The following is a 13,049-nucleotide window of genomic DNA, read 5'->3' on the forward strand; positions in this document are numbered from 1 at the left end:
AGCGCCACACTGGATTTGTAATGCAAGATAATATGAGGGCCAGCAACACAATAATCATCCTATTTTTTTATTGTTATGTAATTGTATTTGAATGTGCTAAATTGCCCTGCTACTGTTGGCTACTGGGATATTGTATAACTAATATATAATTAAGTTTCTTAAGAGCTACTTGGTTGTGTTCTGCCGCTGATTTCACTCTTTGCCTTTTGAATTTAACAAATTGCACATTAAATAATTAATAATAATAGAATTAAATGCATATTTCTTTTTGACACTGTGTTAAATCTAAACTCCACTAACCACATTTGTTTTACTGTCAACAGCGTTTCTCCTCAGAACACAATTACTCTATTATCTTCTGCTATCTTGCTTTACCTTTCTCTCCTTTTCTTTTGTCAACATGAATCCCTGGAAGGTCAGAAATATGTGTATTTGTGTAAAACCACAGTCATTATATCCTCCTAGTTTGTTCTTCTGCAGCTATGATCATAACCTCAGGAAATGAGCACAGCTGCTGCTCAATCACAGCGCAGGATCTCTTCAGACACGGTGTTTTAGTGTGTGTGCCTACTCTTTGAAGGTCACTATCTTCACTGTGTGAGTGGGTGGAGGTTTTAAAGAGAGTGATGGGGCACCTAGCTCTGTAGAAATGAGCCAAAGGTCACCATGTGGAGCTCCATGCATCTGTGTTAGCTTGTGCGTGGTCCTGTGCAATCTAGGTCTGTGTTTATGTGGTTGTGGCTTTAAAGGATGTGCGTGCATTTGTGCATCTGTTTGTGTTCACGCAAGTGGTCTCCACATTTCTTTAAGTCAGCAGCAGGGAAATGCAGTTTTTTTGAAATGAAATGGAGACACTCGCTCACATCTCTTGGGCTTTTTTCCCTTTAATGGGCTTGGACATCGATTTTAGGTGATTCTCGAACAAACAACGTTTTATCCAACCAGTCAGACAAGTGAAAGCCAGTCTAGATAGCCAGACTAACACAAGCATCTTTGGGGAGTTTGAGGGCTGCATTAGCAATCTAGTGAGCTGAAACTGTACACAAACACTAGAGGTATGCAAAATGAACTTGCCAGCAACTATGTTGTGGCCTTAGAAAGAGAAAAAGAAGTGCAGTTAGACTAAAAAGACAGAGACAGGAAGTGGCGGCACTCAGTCTAAATAGTTTAACGTATTTACTAAATGAAAGATTATGGTGTCCCTTTGGGAAATGAGGCCTTGGCTCACAGGAAGCAGGCCAATTTAACAGGAAGGCCTTAATTCAAGCTGCTATTAGGCAAAATCTATGGCCGCAGAAATCCCTCTGTTCTCTTCTTCTTTTGACATCAGTAGTATTTTGACTCTCTTCCATCTGTCTGTCTGTCTTCTGTCTTTGAACACCAAAGTTTTTTCGCATTCCAATTCCCAATTTTTTGTTCCACTAGCCTCATGGGGTATGTTTGCAAGCAGTAATCTGTTAGTAATGTCAGAGTAATTGGAAAACAACCTCTCTATGGGGAAACAAGCTGACATACAGCGTCCATCAAGATAACTGACAGACACCGTGGAGAATATGTGTGGTTTACGTGGCCTCATTGCCTTATTTTTTCCACACAAATCATATCAGTCCAGTAAAGAAAGTATTGATGACAGAGATGATATTTGTAAAAAATAGGATTCCATGAAAAAAAATGAAATATTTTACATTTAAAAACTAGAGATGGAAAAATATTTTACTTAGCGCACAGAATTCTTATGGGGAGTCAAAAGAAAGATGCACTGTGGAGAAACCAGGAAAACAAAATTATTACGTGAACTCAAGAACAAAAATTAAAATCTGCCTTTGATTCTGGATTGTATTATATTGTCAGCAGTTACATTAGAAGTGTGATATCACTCTTTTACCTGAGGGATGAACATAGAGCTAGAGCCATTTCCTGTTAGCTAAGCCTAGCTTAAACACACACACAAAAAAAAGGTTTTTAGAAGTGCTCCCAAGACTCCAAATGACCTCAGCAGGTAGAGTCTGCTCTGACCCTTATCCTGTAAAGAGCATCGGTGTGCTCCAGTCTAGTTTATTATTCAGGTGAACACCCAGCTACCTAAAAGAGTCCACTATCTCAGTATCCACTCCCTGGATGTTCACCGGTGTCAGTGTGGTGGGTCTGCGTCTCCGGAAGTCCACCACCAACTCCTTTGTTTTCCTGGCTTTGATCAGCAGGTGGTTATGCTGACACCAGTCTACAAAGTCCAGAGTCCACTGTCTGTACTCTGAGTCGTCCTCACCTGTGATGAGGCCGACTATGGCACACTAGCTTCAAAATGTGGCCTCCTTGTTTGAGGCTTTATAATTTACAACTTACCCTCCTAAGTTTTTTTGTGAACTTCAATCAAACCTGGTAATTTACTTTAATAAGCAGACAGATTCCTATAAATATGACACTTTTTTCAGTACATGCTTACATCAGTAAAATTACCCCAAAAAAACAGACTTTAAATTAATATAAATGTAAAATAACATGAAACTAAATAAACATTTTTTTAAATTGAGAAAAAAAAAAAAAGCTAAGCCTAGCTTAAACACTGCAAGCAGATGATAATGGCAAATCAGCAGAGAAACAAAAACAGCTTTCAAATAATTGAGAAACTGAAATGAAAATTATTTAAATGAGTCCCGCAAATTCTTAATGTACAGGGTGGGCTATTTATATGGATACACCGTAATAAAATGGGAATGGTTGGTGATATTAAAGTCCTGTTTGTGGCACATTAGTATATGTGAGGGGGCAAACTCCTTAAGATGGGTGGCCATTTAGAAGTCGGCCACCTTGGATACAACGTGGATAATTTTATTCTTTCATGAGTTATTTACAAGTTTCTCTTTGTTCACAGCCATTGACATGTTGAAGAGGTTAACACGTGAGGAGCGGATCGAAATTGTGTTGATATCTGGTGAACGCAGTAACCGGTTCAAAAAAGCGCCCCTCTGACAGCTAAACCCATCTGTTCTCTGATTGGATTGTTACATTTGTGATTGACATGACATTGACCAATCAGATGAAAGGAAGAAAAATAGGGTCAAAATTCATACTTGTAACTTGCAGGGTTTTTTTTGGCTAAGTCCACACACAAATCTTTTTTACGCACACACAAATTTTGTTTACACATACAAATCCTGATTTACAAGTACAAAATATTTATGACCACATTTTGAGCCCATAGATTCTGGGAAACGCAGTTTTCTAATGAAAAATACCTGTTAAATGCTCCCTTTTGGCAGAAAATTAAATCTATAATTAACAGCTCTCACTAAACATGTGGCTAACACTTAAATCACTTACAAAATAACCAAAATGCTGTTATCAAACAATACATGTACATGGTCCAGTAAGCTGGGGTGTTTACATGATATTCAACTGGTACTAAGATGCCCAAGGTGTGTCAAGAAACTAGGCCCGAGGACCGTTATCCACCATCTGTCTGAACCTTTGATAGAAGACAAAAACCTTCGAAATTCTTACCCTGCCATCTGAAAGTCTCAGCAGAAATCGAGGCACCACACTGGGTAGTCTTTTTCTAATCTTATTTGTCCACTTTTGGTGAGCCTGTGCCAACTGCAGTCTCAGTTTACTTTTCTTACCTGAAAAAAGTGGTATGGATCATCTTGAACATGTTTACACATTTAAATTAATTGCGTCTATGCCATTTGATTAGCTGATTAGATATTTGTAATAAGAAGCAGTTCAACAGGTGGATGAGTGAGCATATAGTGGAAAACAATTACACCCTTACTGTTTTATAAGAAGAAACAATGATGTTGACTGTATTTAACTTATCTGCTCCTGATTTCATGCTCCAAATCTCCCCCGCCAGGTATCACGCGTACAGAAAAGGACAAAGGTACGTTGTACGAGCTGACCTTCAGAGGGGAGTCAAGTAATGAATTCAGACGCCTGGTCCTCTTCCGGCCCTTCGGACCACTCCTGAAGGTGAAAAACGAGAGAGTGGACACAACCAATGTGCTCATCAACATCATCGTCCCGCTCTCCCGACGCACGGACAAGTTCAAGCAGTTCATGCACAACTTCAGGTGAGTTAGATGTTTTGACCTGCAAAGTCGACAGACAGTTGCACCCCTATAAATTATTCGTGGCGGCTCTTTCTATCGCATGTTACTAATTCAGAAAAATGCGATACTCAGTGTTATTCAAACCAAGTTTCAAACTTTAATTAAGGATCAACCAGACAGAGACAGGGGCTGAGGAGATTAGAGGGAAGAAAATTAACATCAGAGCGATTTTATTTTTACTTTTTTTGGGCATGTAATTAACATTATTGAAACTGCATGCTTTGTCTTATCAGTTAATTTATTTTGCTGCTGGTAGGCATAATCTGAATATAAACAAATCTGAGAGACTTAAAATGACTCAGACCAGAACATGAATAAAGATGTTCTCGGTGATCACAGCCATTTTTGTCACCTCATTACCATAGGGAATCTATTTTCATACACACTTTTAACGCGTATGACTAACACCTCAAACACACCGCACTGTAGCTTCAACCACACGTAGAGCCAAGCGGGTGCACGCATGAGACAAAATCACAACAGATTTTTTTTTCTTTAAGAAAAAGGGTCAGGGTTAATGGAGTTTTCTAAGGTGAAAATAAAATGAGTCATTTCCGTAATTTTCGTAATAATTCACACTCACAGCTATCAAATCTAATCACCTGAGAGCAAAACATGCTTGGTTCAGCCCTGCAGCCCGTCAAAGCTGAGGAAATGTCTTCCTTAATGTCTGTGATTTATTGTGCTGCTGCTGCTGCTGCTTATCACAGCTCTTTTTACATGGTAAATCCTACTTTAGTGGCAGTGTTGCAGCCCATTAAAATGCCCCCCTGGCAGACCAGCGGTACTTGATATACAGCACGGCAAGAAGTGTACTTACTTGAAAGACTTGGGGAGTCGCTGAGCAAACACTTCACCCTCATCTATTATAAAAGTGCACTGAGTAAGAGAATAGTGTGTGTGTGCGTGTGTGTGTGTGTGTGTGTGTGTGTGTGTGTGTGTGTGTGTGTGTGTGTGTGTGTGTGTGTGTGTGTTCGAGATAACATTGGGTAAATCCAAGCTTATTATGAGTTCTTTGTCCACAGTTGGAATTGAAAATATGCTTAATATATTAAAAGGAAAGACTATGGAGATAAAAAGTCCTGCTTGTGAGATTTGTTTGTATGCAGGCAGATTTTTAAATTGATTTCTTGCTTTTTACACACTCAAATAATTAAGAGATGGGTTTTTGTCTGCTCTGGCCCCAGCACAGAATTAGACTGCCTCATCAGATCCCAACAAAAAATCAATTTATTCCAATTTACTTCTAGACCAACATTTATAGAGGGCCTTTTATGCGACAGCGTCAATAATTGCAGCAAAAATGTTGGCTCAATATTCCCCGCACATTTTATTTTTTTTCAAGCATTTTTGCCTCATGTTGTGTGCTATGAATGCTATGAATCGCCTGCCCTAACGTCCCTTTGGGGAAGATGTTGACAAACTGCGTGTGCACATCTGCGCATTTGCATGCGTACCTCGTGGGAGAGGTGAATTATCTGCAGCGTGTGCTTGTGATATATTTGACACGTCTCCATCAAAGAGCTTTCAGGCATCTCCACCTGGTGTCTGTTTTACTCACAATAAGAGCTTCCTCTGTGTGTTAATACGGGGTCAAAATGGGGGTAAAGCCTTGAATACAGATACAAACGATAAATTTTATTTCCTTTTTTAGAATAAATCATCAGGAAATAGTGAATGTTTAGGTTCCAAGATCCAGTATTCAGTCTGCTGGCCAAAGCCCAAAGAAATTCAGCTTTATAAAGCAGAAATCAGAAAATACTTGGCTCTTATGATGAACTACTTAAGCAGCTATTCATTTCATTATTACAGTTGTTGTGTTTTGGCACTGCATGGATAGATCCTCCAACCAAAGCTGTATTTTTAAAACCCCTCATGTCCTCTTCCTTCCTGCACACCCCCAAATCCCATTCTCCTCACACACTTTCATCCTTAATATCGCTTCCTTTGCATGTTTGTGTTTATGTACAGGGAAGTCTGCGTGCGTCAGGACGGCCGGGTCCATCTGACGGTGGTGTATTTTGGGAAAGAGCAGATGAGCGAAGTCCAGAGCACTCTGGAGAACACATCCAGGTGGGTTGGAAGTGGAGCCAAGAAGTGGTCTTTGAATTATAATTCCCAACACAAGAGTATGAAATGCAATTTACGTAATGAAGTGAACGCAGCCCCAGCCGTGTACCCGCTTTTGGAACGCGCTGTAGAAATGTTTCCACTGTTTCAACTCTTACCCTATAAACATTTCCTTGGTGCACAAAGCGCACACACCTCCTGGCTCGCCATTCTGCCACAGCCAGTCATCTGTCTGATAAATAATAGAGCAGTGTGCCACCCATGCCGGGTAGCTGAGAGCTACCAGCCAGCACAGATAAATTACAACAAGCCTGTGATCCTGCTGCCCTCTCGCACGGACACCCACATCTCTCGGAGAGGGATCGCTGTCGCCCAATCGGGAGTCAGATCCGCTGCGCCGCAGATTCCCTGAGGGGGTTGCTATGGTGACACTTGTCGTTTCCCCAGCCTTCGAAGGTTTTTGTGTGGCCTTGAATCAGTAGGACTATCACCGGGATCACACAGCGTGTCTTTGTCTCACCGTGCTGAGAGGAAACCGTGGAGATTTAAAAAAAGATAGCATTGCACGGTCTTAAAGCAAAGTGTCAGATCAAGTGTAGAGAAGGCAAATTTAGAACCTGTGAATGTGAAAGGCAGACACAAAAAACATACAGTTAACCCGAGGCCTCATTGATTTTAGTGTGGGAGCCTTCTTAAATAAGTGACAGTGAAAGTTTGTACAAAACAGAAATTGAAAAGAGTTGGAGCTGAAGGTGCAGTCTGGGAAAGAACGGCATTAAATAAACTGGAATTTCCGGTAGTTTTTCTGCTTTGAACTTCCATCTCTTTGTACTCTTCTCATTCTACTGTATTCCTGAGCTGTGTGGAAACATATCTGGGTGTGAATCACTGGGTGTAATCAAGCCTGCACTCCTCTTCCCTTTTATCTAACATTCAGGCTGAGGCTGAAATGACTGGGAATTATCATGGCTTGTTGTTCTCGTATCTGGGATCTGACACAGACAGACTATGCACAGATACAGTCAAATGTAACCTGCTCTTTAGCTTGCAAGGAGAGGTGCACGTCTGTATGTGTTGCTGCAGGTAATGATTTATTTTTAAGAGTTAAGCATTATTCTTTTTTTTATAAGCGGACTGGAGTCTATAAATGCCAAGTATAGTGACAGAATTACATCCCAGCTCTAATCTGACACTTTAACTGTTGTCACCCATTTATAGCGTACATGAATGGACTGGTGTTGGAAATTAGCTTTAACTATATAATACCCTGCTCACTGCTTTTAAAACTGTCAGGGTTTTTTTGTTTTTGTTTTTGTTGTACAGCTATAAAGATTAGATAAATTTACATAAACTAGTACATGGCCACGCAGCAGTATTGTTTGCTGTGTTTGTGCAGTTGTTAAGCTAATCACTATGAGAAAAGTCAGAAATAGCAGTGGTACTTCCTGTTTATATAAATAAATAGATAAATATAGGAGTCATTGTGTGCAAAATGGATTTACGTCTGTGTAATTAAGGGACCACATCAACCAGTCGTTGTCTGGTTGTCTAAAAAAACAAGTGTATTTGTTGTACAGTCATCATCCAAACACTGCCCACCCCCATTAAGTGTGTAATAAATTATTGGTATAATAACTGTCATCATGATTGCATAGATGTAGTGATATCTATGGGTAAACCATGAATTCTGTATAGCTATATTTTAGACTTTTCATATAGTCTATAAATACAGTGAATATAGTAAAATGATGTTATACATAGGCAGACAACTATTCTCACTCACATACACACCTGTTGCCAATTTAGAAGCACACATTTACCCAACATGCAAATGCAAAGGTGCAGAGAGAACCCAGGCACTGGGAGAACGTGTAAACAGCACACAGAAAGGCCAGCCAAACACAACACATTCTTGTTATGAGACTATAGTGCTAACCGTCATGCCACTTTGTCATGAAATCAAAATGACACAATGCTTTTATAAAGTGTTATAGATGCATAATTACTATAAATGCACCATTTTAGCCCTTCGGTAAATGGTTGCCTATATCAGATATAGAAATGAACCTTCAGGGGTTTAACATTTACCTTTTTCCTATTTTGGTTGCTCAAAAATTGGCAATGTAGAAGGATTTACCAGGTAACCAAACAGACAGATTGATACCATGAGGTAAACATTAATGTTAGCATGCTAATGATGCTAGCATGCTTTGATGTTAACCAACATACTTTAACATTTTAGGGTTAACATCTCCTCACTAAACACAAAGCACAGCTAAGCCCTGATACGTGCAGTTATACAGTGATTTAATTAAAGAGCAAGGTGTCGCAAATCTTCTAAGCTTTTTTTTAACTAAATGACATCTCCCAAATGTGAGCTAATGCTTATTTTATTTTTCCGTTTTTTGTTTTTATCAATTTTTTCCTTTATACATACATAGCTCCGACTTACAATAGTACTTTCTAAGTACATTATATTATATACCCTGCAACATTTTCTTATTTTCTTCAGTTTATCCAGATTCCACCCTAAAAACCAAGTCAAGGAGAGGACTGACCAGAGGGCTGTTTCTGTGAAACGAAACTGGTTCACACAGAGCACATGCCTTAATTGGCCAGCAAGTCAATATCTGTTTGCAGCATGTTGGCATCATTAGCGACTGATAAGATTCTGCACTTCCAGCAAATTCAATTTAACACTATAACTTGGTTTAGTTTGTCACATATCACCTCTAGCTATTTGTCTTGGTGTTTTTTTGTTTTTTCTATTAAATCACATTGCAGTCACACTCCCCACTTTTAAATAGCACAGTGTCCCTGCTCAAATTTGTTTGGGAAGCATTTACATGACTACCCACAGCCAATATAAACTACTTGAGGCCAATTTCCCAAGAGCCTAACAAGATCTAAATTGTCCGGGCTCTCAGGCAGCTTTTCAGCCCATATCAACCTCTCTACAGGGTTTAAATTATTACCTTTTTTTTACTGCAGGTGATCATTATTTGAGAGTATACGTATTAAAAGTCAGTATAAAAGTATTTGCTATTAAAAAGCAAGGTTCCAGAAAGCAGGGCCTTACTCTCCAGCGATTCTGTCTTTTTTTAAACATACAGAAAATCAGTTGCAGCTTTCAAATGTGGTTCTTAACACATGCACACTTCAAGGCCTAAACTCAGACTCAAACCCACAGGGCCTTGTATGTTTTCGAGCCTTACATGCTAGAAGATAATGATTCAACACAACATGAGTGGAGCAGAAACCAATGGAGACGGAGAGGGGGGCGGATTGTGTGTAAAGGATGGAGAAGAATGAGTGATCTGTTCTGTGGAGATACCAGTCGATACATATGAATAATTACTGTGTTTCAGATGCAGAGGGGAGCCAAAGGCTGAGGGAAAAACAGAGCGAGAGGAAGTAAGAGAAGAGGTGTAAAGATAAGATATCAGAGCTGAAAGAACTTGAACAAACCACAGATTTTTCCGGGGATGGAAAAAGGGTGTCACCAAGGATTATACATGAAAATCTCACAAAGATAAAAGGCCCAGAAATTTGGAGAGACAAAGCATCAAAGGATGAGATCACTTTGTCATTCCTTTCTCTTTATCTTGTAGCAACTTGCCTTTTGCAATTTGTGCCATTACTTCATTGCACAGAAGGGTTAACGATCTCAGAAAAACCCACTGGGAGCTTTGAGTGAGCACGAAAATAAAGTTGAGAAGTTGGAAGAAGATTATAAGTGTATGAAATAATATCCAAATCTCTCATGAGTTTGAAAGCTCTCCAATATTCATTATGAAGAGATCTGATGCCTTTAATACAGATCTATTTTGAAAAAACCATTATTAACTTTGGTAGGTGTCTTGCCTAAGGGCCTCAGTCAGAGAGTGATCATGAGTCTACATTTTTTATAGTTTGCACTTACCCCTTTATTACATGCGTGGACTGCTGATTCCCCTGCTCGCCATAAAGAACAAGCATCCAGAGAGGTTATGCATGCCACCCCCTGCTCTGTAAACAGAAGACAGCCAAACATGAAGTATGAGTCGTTTAAAATTTATTGCACGTAAAAAAATCATAATTTGAAAAGAAAAAAAAAAGCAGCTACTGGCATTGCTGAATACAGAAAACACTTGAGAGATGTTGAGTAAGTGGAAGTTGACTTTTTTATTTATATTTTTATGTATGTATTAGGTGGAAACTACAGTTGTACCAGTGAGTCTGTGAGGCTGGCCTAAATGCTAAATGCTCACATATTAATATTTAGCAGGTGCAATTCCACATCTTTATTTTTGCTAATATTAGTAAATCAGCACTAAGGACAATTTATAGCTAATCAAATATAGCTTGTTTTGATCAAACAAATATCTGTTATTACAGAAACTGGATTGGAGGGTGGCGAGGTTTTGCAGATGCATATGATGGTAACTTTTGGGACGTACAACAATCGTGACAGTGTAGAGTGACTCGCCTGCAGCCAATTGGCAAACGTTGGAAAAAAATGCATATTACTAAGAATATGTATTTCCTACAAATATGCACATATTCTTTTTTGCCTTTTATTAACTCGTTGACCAAGACTTCCTAGCAACTGCTTTGGTAGCTAGCAGATTGTGTCCCGTAGTTTGCATGAAAGGCGCCAACTTGTCCGGAAACACTTGGCTACTATCCAAGCTGGAGTGAAACTGTGAAAAGTGCGACTCAAACTGGAAACCCACAGGAGACCGTATTCCTTCAAAGTAAAACTTGTGCCTCTTGAAACATGTTAGCACAGCTTTTGCTTTTAAGGATGTTTTCCATGTCCGGTTTGTGTCAAGTTTTGCCACTGCACGGCTAGTAGTTAGAATTAGTTTGCAGACAGGTCAACATCTTCTATGTAAACTACTATCGACTGAGGCTTTTAATGCAGGGGACAGATGTAATCTAGCAGCATCCAACAACCAATATGTCAAACAACTCTTTCATGGTATCACGCTAACAGCGTCACAGCTAACAGATTGACTAGCACTAGCTATTTATTTTGATTAGGCTGTTTATTTGTCAGCCTGATGTGATATTAAATAGGGTGCCAACTTTGGTTAGTCATTAAAAAAATAAAATCCTGGATTCTAATCCAGTCTGTGTATTCTCTTTATGGATTCCTTCTGATTACTCTGGCTTCCTCCCATAGTCCAAAGAAATGGGGTTACACTTTGGCAAATCATTCAGACATATACCGCATGACTAAATTGCAAGCTTGCTTCTGTGATATCTTCAAGAAGTGTTGAAAATGAAGAGAAATGTGTATATGGCCTCATATTAGATGCACCATATTTGCAGTCAGTCCTCCCCTCCCTGTCCTGACTGAGCAGAACTAACAGGATCAGACCTGCTGCTTAGACACAACAGGGAAGCTCTTTACAGATTCACTCAATCTGACACAATTTCAACAATTTCACTCCTACTAAGTACCATTAGGTACCATCACGCCTACAGTAAACAAATTGACTATTTTAGATCATAAAAGTGTGTGTGTTGGGAGGAGGAGGCTGATGCCTGTGGGTAGGAAGGGAGAAAAAGAGCAGATATAAAAAGTAATTTAGAAAACAAGGATTTATTTCTGGATTAAGTTGACACACAAATGTGGGGTCTATGCTCATATTTCTGGACTTGCAGTCATGACACAAATACACATAAATGTGTGGAAGCATTATTCAGAGAGGAAAATCACTTGAAGCAAAGCTTAGATTCTGTATTAAGAGCGACGTAGCAGGCAGCGACTGCTTTGCAAGCCTAGAAAACCGCTTTATAGTCAGCGTCATCTTTTCCTATTCGAGCCAGGAAGCATTTTAGCAGTGGTATGTTAAGTAATGGCACTCATTCAATATACAAACTCTTGATGTCTAATATTAAATAAAATATGCATGACAAAATTTTTATAAAACACGCACACACACTTACTTAGCCAGTAAAAGTGTATCCCTGGATGAACTGTTATTAAAATGAACCAAAGAACAAGCCATGAAAATCCCAACTGATTAAAAGAAGATAATGAACAGCAAAATGCCTTGAAAATAAACCGCTTACTCCAGTATCAAATTACAAGACAATAACGTTGATTATATTACAAATAAATTAACTCAAGTTCCCTGTTGAAGGGCCCTCACAGGCTGCCTCATCCAAGCTTTTTGTCAGTCACTCCAGAAAAGGAAATGCAATCAAGTCAGTTATCCCCCCTGCCCACAAACATACCTCTACCATGTGCTTGATTGTGGAAATATTTTCAAAAGCACCACCCACTCGCGGACCAGAAGGAACACTTATACCGCATGCCTATAGGATTGAGCAAGAGACAAACTCCTGGAAACAAGTGGAGACGGTAGCATTTTGTTCCTGAATAATATTAGTAATCAGGATATTCTGACTAAGCTAAATGTCTCTGTAAAAATTAAACACACTAAGCAGCTAGATTAGCATAAAGACTGGAAACAAGGGCGAGGCAGCCTGGCTCTGTCCAAAAGGAAAAGTTTTTTTAGGCGTATTTTAAGCTGCTCCTTAATCTCCCAAGGGATGGATCCGCATGTTTGATTTGGCACAGATTTTCCAGATGCAGCGCTCCCGTTTTCATCTGGGCTTGGGACCAGCAGTAGAAGTGAACTAGCTTGTGGCCCACTAATGCTGGGTTTGTGTCTCCTTCCAGTCAAGGGACCTTTCACATGTACAACCAAAGTGTCAACCACTACACCAATGGACCAATCTGACATCTAAAATCAGTTTTAAAGAAATAGTCGGGCATCTGACATCTTCTTGGTAGCAGGTATGTAGTTAGTGGTACCACTAACTTTACAAGTCCTCACAGTAGTTTAGCTTAGTTTGGCATAAATACTGGAAACT

The 13,049-nt window shown here is 39.5% G+C and overlaps 1 protein-coding gene and 1 long non-coding RNA gene across 2 annotated transcripts in view; one reads left to right on the forward strand and one right to left on the reverse strand.

Annotated features, from left to right (window-relative positions):
* The window catches only part of csgalnact1a (chondroitin sulfate N-acetylgalactosaminyltransferase 1a), a 35,646-nt gene that overhangs the window by 13,482 nt on the left and 9,115 nt on the right, over positions 1-13,049 (forward strand). The window contains exons 3-4 of the mRNA XM_086301058.1: positions 3,854-4,070; positions 6,081-6,182. Of these exons, the coding sequence (XP_086157184.1) occupies positions 3,854-4,070; positions 6,081-6,182 (319 nt within the window). The remainder of the gene's footprint in view (positions 1-3,853; positions 4,071-6,080; positions 6,183-13,049) is intronic.
* Positions 3,933-13,049, reverse strand: part of LOC147326106 (uncharacterized) — a 32,178-nt gene continuing 23,061 nt past the window's right edge. Inside the window, exons 4-5 of the long non-coding RNA XR_015130415.1 lie at positions 10,102-10,187; positions 3,933-3,963 (exon numbers count right to left, since the gene is read on the reverse strand). This is a non-coding gene — a long non-coding RNA (uncharacterized LOC147326106). The remainder of the gene's footprint in view (positions 3,964-10,101; positions 10,188-13,049) is intronic.

The sequence above is a fragment of the Aulonocara sp. 'chitande type north' Nkhata Bay genome, linkage group LG7 (genome assembly GCF_057382095.1).
Source record: "Aulonocara sp. 'chitande type north' Nkhata Bay isolate Kocher_YH1m ecotype deep benthic linkage group LG7, A_spYH_male_GT1.1, whole genome shotgun sequence".
In the NCBI taxonomy this organism is placed as follows: domain Eukaryota; kingdom Metazoa; phylum Chordata; class Actinopteri; order Cichliformes; family Cichlidae; genus Aulonocara; species Aulonocara sp. 'chitande type north' Nkhata Bay.